At 45.9% G+C, this 25,321-nt stretch overlaps 1 protein-coding gene across 1 annotated transcript in view; it reads right to left on the bottom strand.

The window, feature by feature from the left end:
* Positions 1-8,235: 8,235 nt before the first annotated feature.
* The window catches only part of LOC143277753 (uncharacterized), a 51,481-nt gene continuing 34,395 nt past the window's right edge, over positions 8,236-25,321 (bottom strand). The window contains exons 3-7 of the mRNA XM_076582657.1: positions 23,634-23,718; positions 20,316-20,647; positions 16,700-17,671; positions 11,251-11,646; positions 8,236-8,763 (exon numbers count right to left, since the gene is read on the bottom strand). Of these exons, the coding sequence (XP_076438772.1) occupies positions 8,236-8,763; positions 11,251-11,646; positions 16,700-17,671; positions 20,316-20,647; positions 23,634-23,718 (2,313 nt within the window). The remainder of the gene's footprint in view (positions 8,764-11,250; positions 11,647-16,699; positions 17,672-20,315; positions 20,648-23,633; positions 23,719-25,321) is intronic.

The raw sequence follows: 25,321 nt of genomic DNA, 5'->3' as shown, positions 1-25,321 counted from the left end.
GGGACTGAGATTCTGATTGTTATCCGTATATATATTATGCTGATGTATATTGCCTGTTTGGCAAGGGTTTCAGCTTCTGAGGACATTCCTGGAGCCATCATTGACCGTGTTCAGTGTCTGGGTCACCAATGTAGAGTTGCCATAATTCTAGAAAAAAGTCACAGACTGGAGTACAGCACTGGACCCAACAGATGTTCACAAACGGTTAACCAAAACAACCAAAGGGGGTTAACTCTCAGTTCAGAAGAAGTTACTGCAAGTGAACTGATGTAATCATCAGGCACAACGGATTACCAAACCAGTCCACCCACTGATGTCTTTCTTTGCATGATACACGACTGCACTCCCAGTCTGACTGACAGACACACTGAAGGCAGAGTTCAACAGATCCGAAAAAACAATGCAGTGTTTGCAAAGTTCTTCTGTTGTCCCTTGGCTACGGCAACAGCCAAAATGGAAAGTGGTCGTCATGACTGGCGGCGTGTTGCTTGTGGCGGTGTGTTGCTTGTGGTCATGACTGGTGGTGTGTTGCATGACCGGTGGTGTGTTGCTTGTGGTCATGACCGGTGGTGTGTTGCTTGTGGCGGTGTGTTGCTTGTGGTCATGACTGGTGGTGTGTTGCTTGTGGTCATGACTGGTGGTGTGTTGCTTGTGGTCATGACTGGCGGCGTGTTGCTTGTGGCGGTGTGTTGCTTGTGGTCATGACTGGTGGTGTGTTGCTTGTGGTCATGACTGGTGGTGTGTTGCATGACCGGTGGTGTGTTGCTTGTGGTCATGACCGGTGGTGTGTTGCTTGTGGTCATGACCGGTGGTGTGTTGCTTGTGGTCATGACCGGTGGTGTGTTGCTTGTGGTCATGACTGGCGGCGTGTTGCTTGTGGCGGTGTGTTGCTTGTGGTCATGACCGGTGGTGTGTTGCTTGTGGTCATGACCGGCGGTGTGTTGCTTGTGGTCCACACGCAGTTTTGCACGACCAACACTCTGTCAGTGCTGGTCAGAAATGAGTTAAGTGAGCGTAGTGCAACCATGTCAGTGTGTGTGTGTGTGTGTGTGTGTGGTGTGTGTGTGTGTGTGTGTGTGTGAGCGAGTCAGTGGGATGTTTCTCTCAGGCCTACTTGCTGTAGTTCTGCTCACCGGGTCATCATACAGCAGACTACTGAAACCAAGTTCAGCTTTTGTGTGTGTGTGTGTGTGTGTGTGTGTGTGTGTGTGTGTGTGTGTGTGTGTGTGTGTGAGTGAGTGAGTGAGTGAGTGAGTGCGTGCGTGCGTGTCTGTGTGTGTGTGTGTGTGTGTGTGTGTGTGTGTGTGTGTGTGTGTGTGTGTGAGAGAGAGAGAGAGTGAGTAAACATGTGTGTGTCTGTGTGTGTGAGTCCCAGCAAGTTAGTGTCTCCATCTGTATGCATGCACAAACCGGACTATCTGCATACGTTATTCCAGAATACAGACAAAGTGCGTTTTTCTCCCACACGGCAGCCAGGACACAAAATGGCACAAAATGAACACAGAGTGTGTATGAACGCATGCATGTACAAATGCACAGCCGTCTATGTATGCGCGCACGTGCGTGTGCACCTCCATGCGTGCATGTGTCATTGCAGCGAAAGTGCAGACCCAGGTCCGACAAAGAGACAGGCAGTGTTGTGCACACACACACACACACACACACACACACACACACACACACACACAGAGTCCCCAGGACACATGGCACGTCATCTCTCTCTGACTTCACTGTCAAGTTCTGATATCTTTCTTTTCTCTCACCGACAGCACTAATGTCCTGACACAGTCTTTAACTCTCTCCAAACGAACAGCGAAAGAGACGACGTTAACAGCGTTTCACCCCAATTACCACCATCAAAATATTTCAAGCGGAAGGCTCTTGTACTGAAGAGGTGAATGTCGACAAAGAATACCACAATTCTGACGACGGAAGCTAAAGGTTGGGTCATTCAGACACCCACTGGACACCCGAGGGGTCTGTGTAGAGGAGAAGAGAGGACTGGCCGTACTGAGTGAGTTAACAAGTACATCCGGTGAACCCCAATATATCCCCACTTGCCCATGCCCATTGTGCACCTAAACTTGTTCCTATCTTGTTAAAAAAAAAAAAAAGGTCAACACATGTATATATGCTTACAGGAGTGTATGTACACCAAGCACACACAAAATATTCATCGACCGTCCCTCTTGAAACAGACAATGTGCTTTAAGCAGCAAACATCCACACGTACATGTATACATATCTGCTTCTCAGCCAATGCTTTCAAGATACAGAAAACCCAAATCTTCAAGAAAGAAAAAGAAGAAGAAAAATAACAACAAAAACAACACTGGCAGTAATGAACAGTCAGGGTTAAAGGCCCCGGCACCTTCCCACGGCAATGAAGGTCGTGAATTCACACCCACTGTGTCCACGACTCGGCACAGAAGGCAGGAGGCAATCCCCTCCTGAATTCACACCCACTGTGTCCAGGACTCGGCACAGAAGGCAGGACCCTCCTGAATTCACACCCACTGTGTCCACGACTCGGCACAGAAGGCAGGACACAATCCCGTCCCTCTACCATTTTTACCTTCCCCACCCACAGGTACCCATACATACCTGGTTGGAGTGAGCAAAATCAGAGCAAGACATCTTTCCCACAGACACGCCAGGGCCTCGAACTCTGACCACTGGTCAACACAGGATCTGAAGTCCGACACCTGACCCATCCTGTCATGGTACCTCCATGATTAGTCCAACACCTGACCTATCCATGGTACCTCCATGATTAGTCCATCAGCTGACCTATCCATGGTACATCCATAATTAGTCCAACACCTGACCCATCCATGGTACATCCATGATTAGTCCAACACCTGACCTATCCATGGTACATCCATGATTAGTCCAACACCTGACCCATCCATGGTACATCCATGATTAGTCCAACACCTGACCTATCCATGGTACATCCATGATTAGTCCAACACCTGACCCATCCATGGTACATCCATGATTAGTCCAACACCTGACCTATCCATGGTACATCCATGATTAGTTCAACACCTGACCTATCCATGATACATCCATGATTAGTCCAACACCTGACCCATCCATGGTACATCCATGATTAGTCCAACACCTGACCCATCCATGGTACATCCATGATTAGTCCAACACCTGACCCATCCATGGTACATCCATGATTAGTCCAACACCTGACCTATCCATGATACATCCATGATTAGTCCAACACCTGACCTATCCATGATACATCCATGATTAGTCCAACACCTGACCTATCCATGGTACCACCATGATTAGTCCAACACCTGACCCATCCATGGTACATCCATGATTAGTCCAACACCTGACCTATCCATGATACATCCATGATTAGTCCAACACCTGACCCTATCCATGGTACCACCATGATTAGTCCAACACCTGACCCATCCATGGTACATCCATGATTAGTCCAACACCTGACCCATCCATGGTACATCCATGATTAGTCCAACACCTGACCTATCCATGATACATCCATGATTAGTCCAACACCTGACCCATCCATGGTACCACCATGATTAGTCCAACACCTGACCTATCCATGGTACGTCCATGATTAGTCCAACACCTGACCCATCCATGGTACATCCATGATTAGTCCAACACCTGACCCTATCCATGGTACGTCCATGATTAGTCCAACACCTGACCCATCCATGATACCTCCATGATTAGTTCAACACCTGACCTATCCATGATACCGCCATGATTAGTCCAACACCTGACCTATACATGGTACCACCATGATTAGTCCAACACCTGACCTATACATGGTACATCCATGATTAGTCCAACACCTGACCCATCCATGATACATCCATGATTAGTCCAACACCTGACCCATCCATGGTACATCCATGATTAGTCCAACACCTGACCCATCCATGGTACATCCATGATTAGTCCAACACCTGACCTATCCATGGTACCTCCATGATTAGTCCAACACCTGACCCATCCATGGTACATCCATGATTAGTCCAACACCTGACCTATCCATGGTACATCCATGATTAGTCCAACACCTGACCCATCCATGGTACATCCATGATTAGTCCAACACCTGACCCATCCATGATACATCCATGATTAGTCCAACACCTGACCTATCCTGTCACAGTGCCGCCATGATCAGATAAACCATCCCCCAAAACTCCACAACCAAATTTTTTTTTTTAAACCCTCAGACAGTAACTTGATACGTGATCTTCATAACGCCGCAACCAAATCATTTTTTTTTCTAAAAAGCATCAGACAGTGACCCGATAAGTGATCTCTAATACACCACAACCAAATTAATTCAAGAAAACATCAGACTGTAACTTGATAAGTGATCTTTAAAACACCACAACCAACTTCCTTCTCCACTGATGCCTTCGTGCTTCAGAACCATCATGTGTGCAACAACCCAACAAGAGCACACATGCAAACTACACACACGCATGAAGATGGCACTGCCTCACAATACTGCGTGGGACGACAAACACACACATTGTCAACAATTTCACCCTATCTTAACTTGCAAGTCGTTTCACACCAACAAAGCTGAATGGTCCGTGATGACGCCACAACCAATGATGGTTATTGCCGGGAGGTGGCGGGTGATGACTGATTGCCGGAATCTGGCGGCGTATTGCAAACAAACAGAAGTGTTAGAGGTGAGGTGTTGTGAAACTGCTAACATCATTCATCGTGGTGACCACCACATCACATTGTGTCTCATGATGACGATGCCAGTGGTGAGGAGGAGGAGGAGGTGTGTGATGATGACGATGACCTGTGATGAAATATCCACTTCACTGTTTCATGAATGTTACAGAAGGGCATTGTAGATATATATATATAATTTTCGTGTGGGATATATATATAATTTAGCGAGAACCTGTACATGGAACTGTACACATAAAAAGTAACACAAGGTCACATGCAGAATGTTGGAGTGCAGCAAGCTTCCATTCCACACGGAACGACACAAAATCATCAATTCAAATGTTACCATAAAAGATAAAATCCAAGTATGATAAAACAATGTACAATCAATAAAAAGGTAAAACAATGTACAATTAATAAAATATGACAAAAACTGAATAAAATATAATATCATAACACTGACTGTTAGCACTACAAAGAAATAAAACCCACAAAACACTGTGTAAATATCACAACTCAATATTTTAGCTGTCATAATAAAACAGTTCATGTGAAAGAAACAAAACCCAAAACTACTGGCAGTGTATGTGTGTGTGTGTGTGCACAAGTGCTGAGGTAAAGGCATACTGATGGAGGGGAAGGAGGAGGAGAAGAAGGAGAAAGAGGAAGAGGAGGAGGAGGGAGAGGAGGAGGAGAGAGGAGGAGGAGAAGGAGGAAGACAAGAAGGAAAAGGAGGAAGAGGAGGAGAAGAAGGAGAAAGAGGAGGAGGAGGGAGAGGAGGAGAAGAAGGAGAAAGAGGAAGAGGAGGAGGAGGGAGAGGAGGAGGAGAAGAAGGAGAAAGAGGAAGAGGAGGAGGAGGGAAAGGAGGAGGAGAAGGAGGAAGACGAGTCATGATGAACTCAGTGTGTTGTGCAAACCGTGTCATGATGAACTCAGTGTGTTGTGCTAACCGTGTCATGATGAACTCAGTGTGTTGTGCAAACCGTGTCATGATGAACTCAGTGTGTTGTGCTAACCGTGTCATGATGAACTCAGTGTGTTGTGCTAACCGTGTCATCATGAACTCAGCGTGTTGTGCTAACCGTGTCATGAACTCAGTGTGTTGTGCAAACCGTGTCATGATGAACAGTGTGTTGTGCTAACCGTGTCATCATGAACTCAGCGTGTTGTGCTAACCGTGTCATGAACTCAGTGTGCTGTGCTAACCGTGTCATCATGAACTCAGTGTGCTGTGCCGAATCGTTCACACATAGCACCCACTTTGGCCCCATGCAAGACAAATCAAATCAAAGCACGGTGCTCAGAGCCTCACCACCGACCCCGTGGGCCATCTCAAGGCTATCACCACGTTAGCAACTGCTTCAAGTCAAGGGTAGCCCATGCAGGACACGTCAACAACAGAACGTCACACACACAGCACCGACCGGCTCCTCAACCCCCATCCCTCCACCTTCCTCGTCCCTTCCATCAAGTCAAAACTGAATCATGTCAACGTTGGACCAGTGACCATACCCACTGCCTCAACACTGCTCAAGCCATGACCTGCGTGCCGGGTCAACAGATGCCAAAGGTCATTTGCTGTGAAGGCAGGTGGTGAAAGGGTGGACCACAGATGCAGGCTATGCCCATTCCCCCCTCCCACACCCCACCCGATTGTCCAACGTCTTTCATGATCTCTTGACTGCTGTTCATTCTGCCAACAGATGGTCAGTTCTGGACTGCCTGCCTTGTTTTTGTTCTTTGCTGCCCCGTCACCAACACCGTTTCACTGGCATTACTCGTTCACTGCTCATTCCGTGTTTCCAGTGTACAGCCACACCCAGGTTCGTCTGATGCAGACGCTCTGGCCGACTGCTTTCTGGCTAACTGAAAACACGTTCCCCATTTCAGTCTTTGAATAATTCCTTCTTCATCTTTGCCAAAAAATGTGTAACAAAGATGAAAAAAAAAAAAGCCAAAAAGTTTCATGTTCTTTTTTCATCCTTGTGTCAGAAAAATATTTCAATCCAAAATTTAGAGAAAGAAATTAACAGATGGCACACATTTTATATATCATTCTGATTGAAATAGAAATGTAGTTAAGTGAAAGTAATTCTGTACACTCAAAATACTTAAGACTTTGATGGTGTGATCATTCCTCAGAAAAACCCTCAGGCAGCAGAACACTGAAGTGATAATTAGCATTAAAAAAAAAACATGGAGAGTGAAAAAAATAACCTATCAATAAAAGTTTTTAAAAGTTTTATTGTTGAAGGTTCCCAAAACAGACCCAACTTGCTATATCATTAAAAACATGATCAGTTTTGATGATTGAGTCACTGGCATGTCTCATTCAAAATGAACTGATGAATCTGTATACATGTTTATCAATAGATAATGTTGTATTTTATCAATAGATAAAGTCGTATTTTGTTTCCCCCGTTTTAGGAAATCTTTCCTGATGACTGAACACTGTTCATGCTGAAAGAAATGTCTTCTTCAGTTTTCCAATCCTAATTTCAAGTGATACTGTGGGACTTTCAGTTTTCACCGCCACTCAAACAACTTGGCAGCAAAACAGCTCTAACAGTAATACAGACCCAAACCATTTGATAACAAAGTTCTGTAAGGCAAACCGACTCTGCAAACTGACTCTGAATTGATCTCATCATAATAGTTCAAAACGTTTCAAAATGTAAGCAGTGTATTAAGCCATTTCAAATTCACGAAGTGTAAGTTTCAGAATGTGCAAACACATCTTTAACAAACAAAAAGCTTGGATGCTTAACAATTTAATTTTCCATTTTTGAATGTAAAAATACATCTGTAACAAAGAAAAACCAGGTTTCTGAATGCTTAACAATTTCATTTTTCAAACTGCTTGGCGAAACGATTTTTAAAAATCTCAGAAAACAATTGTTCACATTACGGTTTATGCTGGCTGCTTTACAGACTTCAATGTCGGGACAGATAACTGAACATATCAAAACCAAACTTAGGCAGATGAACAATTTAGTATTCCAGTTTTGACACCAAAACGTGGTTAAATTCATCAATAAGGATAACCCAGTTCAACTGGCTTTGCATGGTTGTCTGAGCTTTGATGCTTGAAGAAGTTTGTATCCCCCCTTTAAATGGTTCAAACAACATTACTCCCAGTTTCCAAAAATCACAAATTTCCAAGACTGAAGAAAATTTCAGTTCAAAGTTTGGATACATACCACAGAACTTCATATCCAGTCCACAGATGTAAATGATTCCATAACTATCTCTGTTCTGAGAGGTGAATAATTCTATTCAGAACAAAGCTTTTCAGACTGAAAAAAAAAAGAAAAAAAAAAAAAAAAAAAAAAAAAAAAAACTACAAACAAACCAATGTCCTATACTATATTCATGGGCACATATTTCCGCCACAGTTTTGTCACAAACACACACACACACATACAGAGACAAGTGCAGAAGTACATACACACACACACACACGCAAACACCAACACACCCCCCCACACAAAAACACACTCCGCCACACACCCACCACACCCTCTCTCCACATCAAGTCAGCCGCCGCCAACACTCGGCCAGACTGGTGGCGCTGGACTTGAGCAGGAACTTCAATCGGTAAAAATCCTCCAGAGTGACTCCCCCTGCCAGGCCCTCCAGGCTGCAAGCGAAGCGGGCCACCATGCACGCCCTCTCCCGCTCCAGCCACACGCTGTGGTCCTGCTCCACACTCGACGAGTCACCCTCGCCCATCGGCTCAGAGTTATCACCCCCTGCCGCTGTGGCGGTGGAGCCAGCGGCGGAGTTGTCCCCCCCCTTGCCGGGGCCCCACAGGGTGTACTCCACGACGGCCCGGACGTGCGTCAGGCACTCGAGGCGGCGTGGCTCCAGGAGGAGACGAAGGCGCTCCACGGTGGTGAGGAGGGTGGCCTCGTCCTCGTCGTCAGGGGGCGTGTCCCGGGCCACGTCGTGACGGTAGTAGTCGTTGGTGGCCTCCTGCAGCAGCCGGTCCAGGAAGCCACACATTGCCTCCCCTTGCGGCACGTCTGGCGCCCTCTGGTGGGGGAGGAAGGCCACCACCTGTGTGTGTTGGGGGTGGGTGGGGGGTGGGGGGGGGGGGAGCGAGGTTGAAAGCCAGGTTGTTAGTTTTAGTTTTTGGGGGTGTTTTTTTTTTTTGTTGTTTTAAAAAAAAAAAATTTCTTATTAGTAGTAGTAGTAGTAGTAGTAGTAGTAGTAGTATTTATTTATTTATCAATTAAAAAAAATTCATTTCCTTATTTGTTTGTTTAACTATTTATTCATTAATTTAATTATGTACAAATCTTCTTTTTTCACTCAAGGCCTGACTAAGCGCATTGGGTTACGCTGCTGGTCAGGCATCTGTTTGGCAGGTGTGGTGTAGTATATATGGATCTGTCTGAATGCAGTGACGCCTCCTTGAGCTACTGATACTGATAATGACACCGGGTGGGGGTGGGTGCAATTTCCAGATTCACTTGCACGCTCTGAGTGAACTTGACCATGCGCATGTGTGTGGCTCATGTCAGTGTTTACATGCAATGTAAGTCCATGTAATAATCACTACTAATACCATTACTACATGCACATATTTTTTAGCGCATGTCATAGTTTATATGCAATGCAAGTCTACATAATAATGATTACTACTACTACTACATGCACATATTTTATGCTCATGTCCGTGTTGATACGGAATGTAAGTCTATGTAATAATTACTACTACTACTACTGCTGCTACTTTTACCACAGCTGCTCAGCCGAGCACAAAATCCGGCTCTTTAGTTGGCCGAGCAGCGTCTAGCGTCTTGGGTCAAAATTTTTTTAATGCCAGACTTTCCCACCGCACTCTGTACTGACCGGCACATTCGCCGCGGTATTTCTGGCCCCGCGCGCCAAACTGGGACACTGCCTTCTTTGTTTCACTCGGCCCCGCGGCCCCCGCCCCACTTTTCCCACCTTTTCACAGCATCCACACATTTCCTGCAGCGATTACAGAAAGTTGAATTATTGCTATTCCTGGTTGTATTATTGGAGTGCAGTTTGATTTGATTTACACAATTTCATTATTTTATCAACATCATCGTTTCATTTTTTTTTTTTTTTTTTTTTTTTTACCTGAAAAATCTTCGTCTTTCTCGTGGAATGAAGTAAAGGGCACGGCAGTGCCATAGGCCGACAGACACTCACCCCGCTCTCCATCCCCCTGCTGCTCACTCTCACCATGCTACAGTGTGTTCATTTAAACACTTGTTGTGCTGCCAAGAAAAATCGCACAACTCAAAAGGTAAGCTAATCTGCATGCAGGCATGCTATATGTTCTGTGTGTATTTACGATGTTATTGTGCTAAACGCCTGTTTTCTTAGAGAGGGATTTAAACATAACGATTTTTGCGATCATGTTTCTGCTTATCCTTCTCTTCTCTTTCTTCATTTATGTTTCAGCCGTTGCCGCAACAACCGCAATGTAAGAAAACATATTGTGTTTGGAGTCAATGGAAAGCTTATTTTGTGTTCTTTTTAGAAAACCACTTCTTTAGTCGTTATTTCCAATCCATCCGGGAAGATGATGCGCGAAAGAAACAAAGCAGATTTACCGCTGAACAAGCGTACAGCGAGTGCCGCTGGCACGGCCTGTTTGTCAGCCACGTTTATTTATATCCATGCCTTACTTCCTGGGTTCATGAACTTTCGCAGGGCCAACTAAAGTGCCAGCACTGAACAACCGTGTTACCATTACAAGTGATGTTGATATCATCACCATTGCTATTGTCATAGCTGTCATCGTCAACATAAACTGACTGACTGATTGGTCAAGTAGTTAGTTAATCAATCTTTTTTTTTCTTTCTTTTTCTTTTAACGATCATTGGATGTTTTTGTTCGTTTGTACTGTTTCTGAATATTGTACACATGTCTTTGCAAAAATAAAGGAAAAGCTTATCAAGAAAAAAAACAAAAGGACTGTAATAATTATGTGTTTCGGTTGTCTCTGTGTGAGAGTATGAGTGTGTGTGTGATACAATACAATACAAAGCGACACAACACAACACAATACAAAATGATGCAACACAACACAAAGCGGTACAACATGACACAACACAACGCCACACAACACAATAAAAAGCGAAACAACACAACACAACACAACACAAAGCGGTACAACACAACACAAAGCGGTACAACATAACGCCACACAACACAAAGTGTTACACACAAAACAAAACAATGAAACGTGATACAATACAACACAAAACAAAGTGACACAACATAAAAACAACACAAAACAATACTGAGTGACACAACACGAACCTACACGAAACAAACCAACACAACACTACATAAACCAACACAACATTATACAAAACAACACAAAAGAACCCCCCCCCCCTCCCCAACCCCCACCTTCCCCCGGAGGTCAGGCCGTGTGATGGGGACGACACTTCCCAGGTCAGTCTCACAACACAACACAAACAAATACAACACAAAACAACGCAAACTGATACAACACTACACAAAACAAAACACCACAGACACGTCCCCCCTCCCACCTTCCCCCGGAGGTCAGGCCGTGTGATGTGGAAGACGTCCCCCAGGTCCGTCTCGGTGACGGTGAAGCCGCGGTCCAGGCAGTGCGACAGGGCACTCAGCAGCTGCAGCGCCGTCATCAGCAGCGCCCGCAGGTACGACCCCGGGTCAGGGGTCAAGGTCTCCCGCAGCAGGGCCAGGTGGGAGGACAGGCTCTCGGCGATGTCGAAGACGCCGACGGCTAGGAAGCATCGCGCCTGGCACGAGTCGTAGACGGAGTTCTGAAGGAGCTGCGAGGTCTTGATGAAGTCGGCCGTCAGGAAGGAGAAGGGCACGTTGTCGGCGAAGATGGCCGCCGGCCGCAGGAGGCTGGGGTGGGCCGACTGGCTCATGTCCGCCGCCGGCCGTGAGTGCAGGACCTGGGGACAGCCAGAGGGTGGCCAGAGTTTAGAGTCAGAGTCAGAATCAGAGTCGACGGGCGCAATAGCCGTGTGGTTAAAGCGTTGGACTTTCAATCTGAGGGACCTGGGTTTGAATCATGGTGACGGCGCCTGGTGGGTAAAGGGTGGAGATTTTTACAATCTCCCAGGTCAACATATGTGCAGACCTGCTAGTGCCTGAACCCCCTTTGTGTGTAAACGCATGCAGAAGATCAAATACGCACGTTAAATATCCTGTAATCCATGTCAGCGTTCGGTGGGTTATGGAAGCAAGAACATACCCAGCATGCACACCCCCGAAAGCGGAGTATGACTGCCTACATGTTGATGGCGGGGTAAAAACGGTCATGCACGTAAAAGCCCACTCGTGTACATGCGAGTGAACGTGGGAGTTGCAGCCCACGAACGCAGAAGAAGAAGAATCAGAGTCAGAATACCTTTCATTATATCTCATCTCGGCAGATAAGTGTGGTGAAGTCTGTCATACTGCGTAGGAGCGACCCTGTTAACATGTCAACAACTTTTCCCTTGAGGGAGGAACGAGATCGTTCCGAAAATTTGGAATATGTGACAGACTGATATGCTTGTTTTTCTTCTCTCTCTCTCTCTCTAATATATATATATATATATATATATATAATAATAATAATAATAATGGATACTTATATAGCACACTATCCAGAAATCTGCTCTAGGTGCTTTACAAAAACGCTTTTGATAACATAAAACATTATATCTATGTTACATACACACACCAAAATGTGACCACACACACACACACACACGCGCGCGCGCACGCGCACGCACGCACGCACACACACACACTGCATACATACATTTTAACATACATGTGTATCTAACAGCTACCCTAACACATACGCACACATAGGCAGGCACAAACTTACATAAACACACGCACACACAATACACATTCATATACATGCATGTAATTATGTACATATACATATGTATACACACATAGTCAAGCACACCTAACAAAAAGGAAGTGGACCTGCCACAATTGAATTTATTGCTGAGGGAAAAGGTGAGTTTTGAGACGAGATTTAAAAGATGCGAGGGAATCAGAATGACGGAGGTTATCAGGGAGCTTGTTCCACGTCTTTGGCGATTGAAAAGAAAACGATCTGTGTCCATAGGTCTTACTTCTGACGTGAGGTATCCTGAGAAGTCGAGTATCAGAGGAAGAACGGAGCTGGCGAGACGGGGTATAGATATCGATGAGTTCAGAAAGATACTTGGGGCCAGATCCGTTGACTGCAGAAAAGGTCAGAGTGGATAGCTTATAGTCTATTCGATCAGAAACAGGCAACCAGTGGAGAGACTGAAGGAGAGGAGAAACATGGTCAAATTTAGAAGCTCTGCAAATGAGTCTGGCAGCGTTATTCTGAATTCGTTGGAGTCTGTCTAACAGGTATTTGGGAAGGCCGGCCAAAAGAGAGTTGCAGTAATCCAATCTTGAGAGAACAGCAAAATGGAAAAATTTGACATACAACATATATCCCACAGGGGATGGTAACTGTGGTCATGATGACGATAAATGTTGTGGATGGAAAACGTTTGTCAAATTATGTTGACTCTTTCACCGCAAGGTTTGTTATCTCTTTTACTGCCAAGTTTCTATGTAAAAAAACAAAATAAAATAAATAATAAAAAAAAACCCATGCTCCCCAGCGCCAAATATTTTAGAGACATTAAGCTGTCAGTCGCACTCACAGGCTTCGGTCCATGTCAAAACAACACACTGAATGGGCTTGTTCACTTCACTCTCAGTCAAAGGTTAGTCATTGTTCCACTGGTGGAAACTGGCTGCAGCTGTCAAGCTTTGTTACAATGCGAAAACGGGCGCAATAGCCGAATGGTTAAAGCGTTGGACTGTCAATCTGAGGGTCCCGGGTTCGAATCACGGTGACGGCGCCTGGTGGGTAAAGGGTGGAGATTTTTACAATCTCCCAGGTCAACATATGTGCGCTGTGCAGACCTGCTAGTGCCTGAACCCCCTTCGTGTGTATATGCAAGCAGAAGATCAAATACGCACGTTAAAGATCCTGTAATCCATGTCAGCGTTCGGTGGGTTATGGAAACAAGAACATACCCAGCATGCGCACCCCCGAAAACGGAGTATGGCTGCCTACATGGCGGGGTAAAAACGGTCATACACGTAAAAGCCCACTCGTGTGCATACGAGTGAACGCTGAAGAAGAAGAAGTTACAATGCGAAAAATGGTCTTTTTAACAGAACCCCTCCATGTCAGCTGCAGTTGCCTCTGGAGGTGAAAGAGTCTACTTAAAGGGTTTTCTTCATTTAATAATTTTTCTTCTTTTTTTTTTTGTTGGCGAATCTTGGTGTACGAATTCCATTCAACCTCGTAGGGTCTAGATACTGTATACAGGTGTGCCTCCACACATACCTGGACCATGGAAGTTTATTCGGAAAACAAGACATTACTTCTCCAAAATTATGCTTAATCTAGCAAATTTACCGTGAGGCACTGACACAGACTCTCACTGGGGTTTGACTCCCTGTCCTGTGCAAATTACCAGTCCGCCCAGCTACCAGTCAGTACTACCGGTCAGTACTACCAGTCCACCCAACTACCAGTCCACCCAACTACCAGTCAGTACTACCAGTCCAGTCCCAACTACCAGTCCACCCAACTACCAGTCAGTACTACCAGTCAGTACTACCAGTCCACCCAACTACCAGTCAGTACTACCAGTCCACCCAACTACCAGTCAGTACTACCAGTCCACCCAACTACCAGTCCACCCAACTACCAGTCAGTACTACCAGTCCACCCAACTACCAGTCCACCCAACTACCAGTCAGTACTACCAGTCCACCCAACTACCAGTCAGTACTACCAGTCCACCCAACTACCAGTCAGTACTACCAGTCAGTACTACCAGTCCACCCAACTACCAGTCAGTACTACCAGTCCACCCAACTACCAGTCCACCCAACTACCAGTCAGTACTACCAGTCCACCCAACTACCAGTCCACCCAACTACCAGTCAGTACTACCAGTCCACCCAACTACCAGTCAGTACTACCAGTCAGTACTACCAGTCCACCCAACTACCAGTCAGTACTACCAGTCCACCCAACTACCAGTCCACCCAACTACCAGTCAGTACTACCAGTTCACCCAACTACCAGTCCACCCAACTACCAGTCCACCCAACTACCAGTCAGTACTACCAGTTCACCCAACTACCAGTCAGTACTACCAGTCAACTACCAGTCCACCCAACTACCAGTCCACCCAACTACCAGTCAGTACTACCAGTTCACCCAACTACCAGTCAGTACTACCAGTCAGTACTACCAGTCCACCCAACTACCAGTCAGTACTACCAGTTCACCCAACTACCAGTCCACCCAAGTGGAGAAATCGAAAGTTGCTGCGGCTGGTGCCCTCCGTTAGCATACTACCTCCCCAAGAACTATATGTGAAAAGTGCTGACACTGGTGCCCTCCGTTAGAATATTACCTCCCCAAGAACTATATGTGAAAAGTGCTGACACTGGTGACCTCCGTTAGAATATTACCTCCCCAAGAACTATATGTGAAAAGTGCTGACACTTGCTGTCAGACCTTCCTGCCTGGACCATGAATACTGACTTTGCTGCAGCTACAGTCTTGATGTTCAAAGCCTCTAGAGACGTTTTACATTGCACCCAAAAGAGAGAGAGAGAGAGAGAGAGAGAGAGAGAGAGAGAGAGAGATACGATCATCACCAACAGACATGATCACCCCCAACAGACAGACAGATAGACAGACAGAATCATCCACAACAGACAGACAAGATCACAGACAGACAGGATCACCCCCAACAGACACAGGCAGGATCACCCCCAACAGACACAGGCAGGATCACCCCCAACAGACAGACAGGATCACCCCCAACAGACAGACAGACAGACAGGATCACCCCCAACAGACAGACAGACAGACAGGATCACCCCCAACAGACAGACAGACAGACAGACAGACAGGATCACCCCCAACAGACAGACAGACAGACAGGCAGGATCACCCCCAACAGACAGACAGACAGACAGGATCACCCCCAACAGACAGACAGACAGGATCACCCCCAACAGACAGACAGACAGACAGGATCACCCCCAACAGACAGACAGACAGGATCACCCCCAACAGACAGACAGACAGACAGGCAGGATCACCCCCAACAGACAGACAGACAGACAGGATCACCCCCAACAGACAGACAGACAGACAGGCAGGATCACCCCCAACAGACAGACAGACAGACAGGCAGGATCACCCCAAACAGACAGACAGACAGACAGGATCACCCCCAACAGACAGACAGGATCACCCCCAACAGACAGACAGACAGACAGGATCACCCCCAACAGACAGACAGACAGACAGACAGGATCACCCCCAACAGACAGATAGACAGACAGGATCACCCCCAACAGACAGACAGACAGACAGGATCACCCCCAACAGACAGACAGACAGGATCACCCCCAACAGACAGACAGACAGACAGGATCACCCCCAACAGACAGACAGACAGACAGGATCACCCCCCAACAGACAGACAGACAGACAGACAGGATCACCCCCAACAGACAGACAGACAGACAGGATCACCCCCCAACAGACAGACAGACAGACAGACAGGATCACCCCCAACAGACAGACAGACAGGATCACCCCCAACAGACACAGACAGGATCACCCCCAACAGACACAGACAGGATCACCCCCAACAGACACAGGCAGGATCACCCCCAACAGACAGACAGGCAGGATCACCCCCAACAGAAACAATCATCCTGAACGGACAGACAGAGATGATCATCCGCAACAGAGACAATCATTCCCAACAGAGACAATCATTCCCAACAGAGACAATCATCCGCAACAGACAATCATCCGCAACAGACAATCATTCCCAACAGAGACAATCATTCCCAACAGACAGAGACAATCATTCTCAACAGACAGACACATGACAATCACCAAGCACGGACCATCAGCTGGCAGGCAGTGTTGTTGACCCTCAGCTTGGCGTTGTAGACCACGCATCGCCCCGAGGCGTGCAGGGCCTGCCCGTAGATGTCAAAGTCTGCCCACTTGAGGTGCTGGGGGGCCCCAGGCAGCGAGATCTTCTCCAGGGCCAGGAGCCGCTCACACTGGATGTACATGTCGTGCAGCGTCTGGAAGTTGAGCGATGTCAGCCTCGAGTACGTCTCCCGCAGCTTCCCTTCCCCCAGCGTCACCTGGGCGTTGGGCCGATTCATTGACACGTACTGGTCAGACCCGGCCGTGTCCGGCCGCTTGGGCCGACGGCGAGGGATCGGCCGCGGCCGGGACAGCGTACCGCCGGCCGATGACTGGCTGTCTGACTCGGACGACACTGTTTCCTTGGAGACTGAGCGCGGCGCCATGTGAGGGATGGGGGGCAGGGGGAGCAACTCTCCATTACTGTCCACGGGCTGGGCGGGCGAGGAGGTGTGCCACATGAGTGAGGACGTCATCGACGCCGTCATGAAGGGGGAGGCGATCATGGCGGAGGAGGAGGAGGTGACGGGCAGCGCCGATGTCATCGATGATGTCATGGGCTGCCCCGCCGACGTCACCAGTGACTTCACAGTGGGTGTCGGGGGGGCGTCATGACTGGACATGCTGCCACTCCGCCTGCTTCGCTGACCCGTGTCGGCTGCCGGTTTGCGCTTCGGGTGGGGGAGGGTGGCTGAGTTCACCGCCGCTGGCGGCTTGTGGGAGGGCGCCTCTGTCCCGTGCCCCACGGAACCATGGGAAACGTCTGTCATCTGCGTGAGTTGAGAGGTCACGGATTTGGTGTCAAGGTCGTCCTTGGTGCTCGGTGCGTAGGGCGGGATTTCCTCGTAGATGGGCTGTGAGGCAATGAGCAGGCGGCGCTCTTCTGTCAGCTCTGGCTCCACGAACGTCTCACCTTGTCCGCTTCCCGATCGACCCAATACCTGCCACAGAAAAGGTCAGTGTATCTCCTTTATTTCTCTCATACCTGTGACAGTAAAGGTCAATGTGTCTCCTTTACTTCTCTCCCAACACCTGTGACAGTAAAGGTCAATGTATCTCCTTTATTTCTCTCCTAACACCTGTGACAGTAAAGGTCAATGTGTCTCCTTTATTTCTCTCCCACCTGTGACAGTAAAGGTCAATGTGTCTCCTTTATTTCTCTCCTAACACCTGTGACAGTAAAGGTCAATGTGTCTCCTTTACTTCTCTCACACCTGTGACAGTAAAGGTCAATGTGTCTCCTTTATTTCTCTCCCACCTGTGACAGTAAAGGTCAATGTGTCTCCTTTATTTCTCTCACACCTGTGACAGTAAAGGTCAATGTATCTCCTTTATTTCTCTCCTAACACCTGTGACAGTAAAGGTCAATGTATCTCCTTTATTTCTCTCCTAACACCTGTGACAGTAAAGGTCAATGTGTCTCCTTTATTTCTCTCCCACCTGTGACAGTAAAGGTCAATGTGTCTCCTTTATTTCTCTCCTAACACCTGTGACAGTAAAGGTCAATGTATCTCCTTTATTTCTCTCCTAACACCTGTGACAGTAAAGGTCAATGTGTCTCCTTTATTTCTCTCCCAACACCTGTGACAGTAAAGGTCAATGTATCTCCTTTATTTCTCTCCTAACACCTGTGACAGTAAAGGTCAATGTATCTCCTTTATTTCTCTCCTAACACCTGTGACAGTAAAGGTCAATGTATCTCCTTTATTTCTCTCCCAATGTCTGTGACAGAAAAGGCCAATGTATCTCCTTTATTACCCTCCCAATGTCTGTGACAGTAAAGGTAAATATATCTCCTTTATTTCTCTCCCAATGTCTGTGACAGTAAAGGTAAATATATCTCCTTTATTTCTCTCCCAATGTCTGTGACAGTAAAGGTAAATATATCTCCTTTATTTCTCTCCCAATGTCTGTGACAGTAAAGGTAAATATATCTCCTTTATTTCTCTCCCAATGTCTGTGACAGTAAAGGTAAATATATCTCCTTTAATTCTTTCCCCATGCATCACAGTAAAGGTCAATGCATCTCTTTTATTCCTCTCTCCACACCTGTGAATAAATGTAGATACCTGTCCTTCATTCCACTCCAAATACCTGTGACACAAGGAGGTATCTTTCCCAAATACCTATGACAGAAGAAGATAAATAAGAAGGCAAAATACATCCTGTATTTCTATCTCAGTACCTATGACAGAAAAAGGTAAGATGCATTCCGTACTTCTGTCTCAGCACCTTTGACACAAGATGGTAAACACATCACCTTCTCAGCACATTTGACACAAGAAGGTAAACACATCACCTTCTCGGTACCTTTGACACATGATGGTAAACATATCACCTTCTCAGCACCTTTGACACAAGATGGTAAACATATCACCTTCTCGGTATCTTTGACACATGATGGTAAACATATCACCTTCTCGGTACCTTTGACACATGATGGTAAACATATCACCTTCTCAGCACCTTTGACACATGAAGGTAAACACATCACCTTCTCAGAACCTTTGACACATGAAGGTAAACACATCACCTTCTCAGCACATTTGACACAAGATGGTAAACACATCACCTTCTCAGCACCTTTGACACATGAAGGTAAACACATCACCTTCTCAGCACATTTGACACATGAAGGTAAACACATCACCTTCTCAGCACCTTTGACACATGAAGGTAAACACATCACCTTCTCAGAACCTTTGACACATGAAGGTAAACATATCACCTTCTCAGCACCTTTGACACAAGATGGTAAATATTTCCTGTATTTCCATCTCAGTACTTGAAATATTTCCTGTATTTCTATCTCAGCACCTATGACAGAAAAAGGTAAAATACCTTCTGACTTTCTAACTCAGTACCTTTGGCACAAACAGGTAATTATTTCCTATATTTCTATCTCAGTACCGTTGACACAAACGGGTAATTATTTCCTGTATTTCTCTCAACACCTTCGACAGATTTGATCGAGTATTTCCTGTATTTGTCTCGGTACCTTTGACACACATGGGCACATATTTCCTGTATATCTCAGTACCTTTGACACACATGGGCACATATTTCCTGTATATCTCAGTACCTTTGACACACATGGGCACATATTTCCTGTATTTGTCTCGGTACCTTTGACACACATGGGCACATATTTCCTGTATATCTCAGTACCTTTGACACACATGGGCACATATTTCCTGTATTTGTCTCGGTACCTTTGACACACATGGGCACATATTTCCTGTATATCTCAGTACCTTTGACACACATGGGCACATATTTCCTGTATATCTCAGTACCTTTGACACACATGGGCACATATTTCCTGTATATCTCAGTACCTTTGACACACATGGGCACATATTTCCTGTATATCTCAGTACCTTTGACACACATGGGCACATATTTCCTGTATATCTCAGTACCTTTGACACGTATGAGTAAATGTTTCCTGTATTTCTACCTGTGACACACACAACAAAATTACTCTGAAAACAACAACAAAACTACACAGTCCCACCATGCTGTTCAAAGTGGTTCTTCCATTCGAACACCCCATCCACCTCCATTCTCCTCCCGCACACTGACCTTTGACCCGCCACCGCCGACCTCCTCTCCCTTCCACCCTCCTCCGTCCCCCACTGTCCGCGCAGGGGAGGTTGCTCCCACGTCCGCCACCTCCGACTGGTCAAGCGACGGCTCGGGCGTTGCCGTGGCGATGCTGGAGGGCGCCACAGGTTCCAGGTAACCCTCTGCCGGCACGTTGGGGCAGAGGGTGCGGGTGGTGGCGTCGGGAGGGTCGTAGAAGGGGGCTCCCTCCTTGGGCAGGATGGCTTCGTACAGGTTCTCCAGGGAGCCCAGGGGAGACAGGATGGGCATGTCCAGATCGTCGAAGCCTTTCTCTATGGACTGCGCCGCTGCTGGGCAGGGTGTAGGGCGGGGAGAACAACACACCAATGGCAGCTTTACGTTCACAGACTGTGCCGCTGCTGGGCAGGGTGTAGGGCGGGGAGAACAACACACCAATGACAGCTTTACGTTCACAGACTGTGCCGCTGCTGGGCAGGGTGTAGGGCGGGGAGAACAACACACCAATGACAGCTTTACGTTCACAGACTGTGCTGCTGCTGGGCAGGGTGTAGGGCGGGGAGAACAACACACCAATGACAGCTTTACGTTCACAGACTGTGCCGCTGCTGGGCAGGGTGTAGGGCGGGGAGAACAACACACCAATGACAGCTTTACGTTCACAGACTGTGCCGCTGCTGGGCAGGGTGTAGGGCGGGGAGAACAACACACCAATGACAGCTTTACGTTCACAGACTGGGGAGGGGGGGGGGGCTTGGACAAGACGTTCTTCACTAAAAATCAAATTCTAGCCCAGACAGCTGGGACAGCAGTTGCCTCTGCCACCCTGATGGTCACACACAGGATATTTTTTCACCTTTATTCAAACACTGGAAATGGAAATGTAAGTTGCAGAGTTACTTTGTCATTTCTTCATACAATGCAGAATATGGATAGTTACTTGTCATTATTTTTATGCAATGCAGAAGATGCATTTGCGTTAAAAAAAATTGCACACTGGGAACAAATGTAAAAATGGAAAAAAAAAAAAAAAAATCAGGGATATGCCTTACTGGTGTTAAGAAAAAAAAAACAATCAGGAATATGCCTTACCGGTGTTAATAAAACAAACAATCAGGGATATGCCTTACCGGTGTTAAGAAAAAAAAAACAATCGGGGATATGCCTTACCGGTGTTAAGAAAAAAAAAACAATCGGGGATATGCCTTACCGGTGCTAAGAAAAAAACAAAACAATTGGGGATATGCCTTACCGGTGTTAAGAAAAAACAATCAGGGATATGCCTTACCAGTGCTAAGAAAAAAAAAACAAAAAAAACAATCGGGGATATGTCTTACCGGTGTTAAGAAAAACAATCGGGGACATGCCTTACCGGTGTTAAGAAAAAAAAACAATCGGGGATATGCCTTACCGGTGTTAAGAAAAAAAAAACAATTGGGGATATGCCTTACCGGTGTTAAGAAAAAACAATCGGGAGTATGCCTTACCGGTGTTAAGAAGAAAAAAACAATTGGGGACATGCCTTACCAGTGCTAAGAAAAACAAACAATCAGGGATATGCCTTACCGATGTTAAGAAAAAACAATCGGGGATATGCCTTACCGGTGTTAAGAAAAAACAATCGGGGATATGCCTTACCGGTGTTAAGAAAAAACAATCGGGGATATGCCTTACCGGTGTTAAGAAAAAACAATCGGGGATATGCCTTACCGGTGTTAAGAAAAAACAATCAGGGATATGCCTTACCGGTGTTAAGAAAAAACAATCGGGGATATGCCTTACCGGTGTGAAGAAAAAACAATCGAGGACATGCCTTACCAGTGTTAAGAAAAAACAATCAGGGATATGCCTTACCGGTGTTAAGAAAAAACAATCGGGGATATGCCTTACCGGTGTGAAGGAAAAACAATCAGGGATATGCCTTACCGGTGTTAAGAAAAAACAATCGGGGATATGCCTTACCGGTGTGAAGAAAAAACAATCAGGGATATGCCTTACCGGTGTTAAGAAAAAACAATCGGGGATATGCCTTACCGGTGTGAAGAAAAAACAATCGGGGACATGCCTTACCGGTGTTAAGAAAAAAACCCAATCAGGGACATGCCTTACCAGTGTTAAGAAAAACAAACAATCGGGGACATGCCTTACCGGTGTTAAGAAAAAACAATCGGGGACATGCCTTACCGGTGTTAAGAAAAACAATCGGGGACATGCCTTACCGGTGTTAAGAAAAAAAAACAATCGGGGATATGCCTTACCGGTGTTAAGAAAAAACAATCAGAGACATGCGTTACCAGTGCTAAGAAAAAACAATCGGGGACATGCCTTACCGGTGTTAAGAAAAAACAATCGGGGACATGCCTTACCGGTGTTAAGAAAAAAAAAACAATCGGGGATATGCCTTACCGGTGTTAAGAAAAAACAATCGGGGACATGCCTTACCAGTGTTAAGAAAAAACAATCGGGGACATGCCTTACCGGTGTTAAGAAAAAACAATCGGGGATATGCCTTACCGGTGTTAAGAAAAAAAAAAACAATCAGGGATATGCCTTACTGGTGTTAAGAAAAAAAAAAAACAATCGGGGATATGCCTTACTGGTGTTAAGAAAAAAAAAAAACAATCGGGGACATGCCTTACCGGTGTTAAAGACTGGGTCATTTCTTCATACAATGCAGAATATGGATAGTTACTTGTCATTATTTTTATGCAATGCAGAAGATGCATTTGCGTTAAAAAAAAAATTGCACACTGGGAACAAATGGAAAAATGGAAAAAAAAAAAAAAAAAAAAATCAGGGATATACCTTACTGGTGTTAAGAAAAAAAAACAATCGGGGACATGCCTTACCGGTGTTAAAGGCCAGGTCATTTTTTCATACAATGCAGAATATGGATAGTTACTTGTCATTATTTTTATGCAATGCAGAAGATGCATTTGCGTTAAAAAAAAATTGCACACTGGGAACAAATGGAAAAATGGAAAAAAAAAATCAAAAAAATCATCGATATGCCTTACTGGTGTTAAGAAAAAAAAAACAATCAGGAATATGCCTTACCGGTGTCAATAAAACAATCAGGGATATGCCTTACCGGTGTTAATAAAACAAACAATCGGGGATATGCCTTACCGGTGTTAAGAAAAAAGAACAATCGGGGATATGCCTTACCGGTGTTAAGAAAAAAAAACAATCGGGGATATGCCTTACCAGTGTTAAGAAAAAACAATCGGGGATATGCCTTACCGGTGTTAAGGAAAAAAAACAATCGGGGATATGCCTTACCGGTGTTAAGAAAAAACAATCGGGGACATGCCTTACCGGTGTTAAAGGCTGGGTCATCGCCCAGAGAGATGGTGTTCCGTCGGTTCTCCAACGCAGTGGTGTTTGAGGCGTCCGTCACCAGCTGCACGTCAAACAACACACATCACTGAAACTGTGCTGTGTTGTCCTGCGTTGTCCTGCGTTGTGTTGGGTGTTGTGTTGTGTTGTGTTGTCCTGTGTTGTACTGTGCTGTATTGTACTGTGTTGTGTTGTCCTGTGTTGTGTTGCGGTGTGTTGTCCTGCGTTGTCCTGCGTTGTGTTGGGTGTTGTGTTGTACCATGTTGTACTGTGCTGTATTGTACTGTGTTGTGTTGTACTGTGTTATGTTGCGGTGTGTTGTCCTGTGTTGTACTATGTTGTGTTGGGTGTTGTGTTGTGTTGTGTTGTCCTGTGTTGTACTGTGTTGTGTTGTGTTGTGTTGTGTTGGGTGTTATGTTGTGTTGTCCTGTGTTGTGTTGTCCTGTGTTGTGTTGTCCTGTGTTGTGTTGCGGTGTGTTGTCCTGTGTTGTACTATGTTGTGTTGGGTGTTGTGTTGTGTTGTGTTGTCCTGTGTTGTGTTGTCCTGTGTTGTGTTGCGGTGTGTTGTCCTGTGTTGTCCTGTGTTGTGTTGTGCTGTGTTGTGTTGTGTTGTGTTGTCCTGCGTTGTACTGTGTTGTGTTGGGTGTTGTGTTGTGTTGTCCTGTACTGTGTTGTACTGTGCTGTATTGTACTGTGTTGTGTTGTCCTGAGTTGTGTTGTACTGTGTTGTATTGTCCTAAGCTGTGCTGGGTGTTATGTTGTCCTGTGTTGCGATGTGTTGTACTGTGTTGTGGTGGGTAACATTGTGTTTCATTGTATTGCGCTGTTCTGTAATGTATTGCACTGTGATGTAATTTGTTTTGTATTGTGTTGTGTTGCAGTGTTATTTAATTTGTTGTATTGTATTGTAATATGCATTGCAATTTGTATTGTATTGAACTGTTTTGCATACTTTGTATTGCAATTTACATTTTACAGTACTCTAATTTTGTTGTGCTGTACTGTACTGCACTGTACTGTACTGTACTGTACTGCACTGTACTGCATTGTACTGTACTGTACTGTACTGTACTGTACTGCACTGTACTGTACTGTACTGCACTGTACTGCATTGTACTGTACTGCACTGTACTGCACTGCACTGTACTGTACTGTACTGCACTGTACTGCACTGTACTGCACTGCACTGTACTGTACTGTACTGCACTGTACTGTACTGCACTGTACTGCACTGCACTGTACTGTACTGCACTGTACTGTACTGCACTGTACTGCACTGTACTGCACTGCACTGTACTGTACTGCACTGTACTGCACTGCACTGTACTGCACTGTACTGCACTGTACTGCACTGTACTGTACTGTACTGTACTGTACTGCACTGTACTGCACTGCACTGTACTGTACTGTACTGCACTGTACTGCACTGTACTGTACTGCACTGTACTGCACTGTACTGCATTGTACTGTACTGCACTGTACTGCACTGTACTGTATTGCACTGTACTGCACTGTACTGCACTGTACTGCACTGTACTGTACTGCACTGTACTGCACTGTACTGCACTGTACTGCATTGTACTGTACTGCACTGCACTGTACTGTACTGTACTGCACTGTACTGTACTGCACTGCATTGTACTGTACTGCACTGTACTGCACTGTAC

This window comes from Babylonia areolata, chromosome 35 (genome assembly GCF_041734735.1).
Source record: "Babylonia areolata isolate BAREFJ2019XMU chromosome 35, ASM4173473v1, whole genome shotgun sequence".
Classification (NCBI taxonomy): domain Eukaryota; kingdom Metazoa; phylum Mollusca; class Gastropoda; order Neogastropoda; family Buccinidae; genus Babylonia; species Babylonia areolata.
Note: the sequence above shows the minus strand (reverse complement) of the source record. Positions and strands in the feature narration are given on the sequence as shown.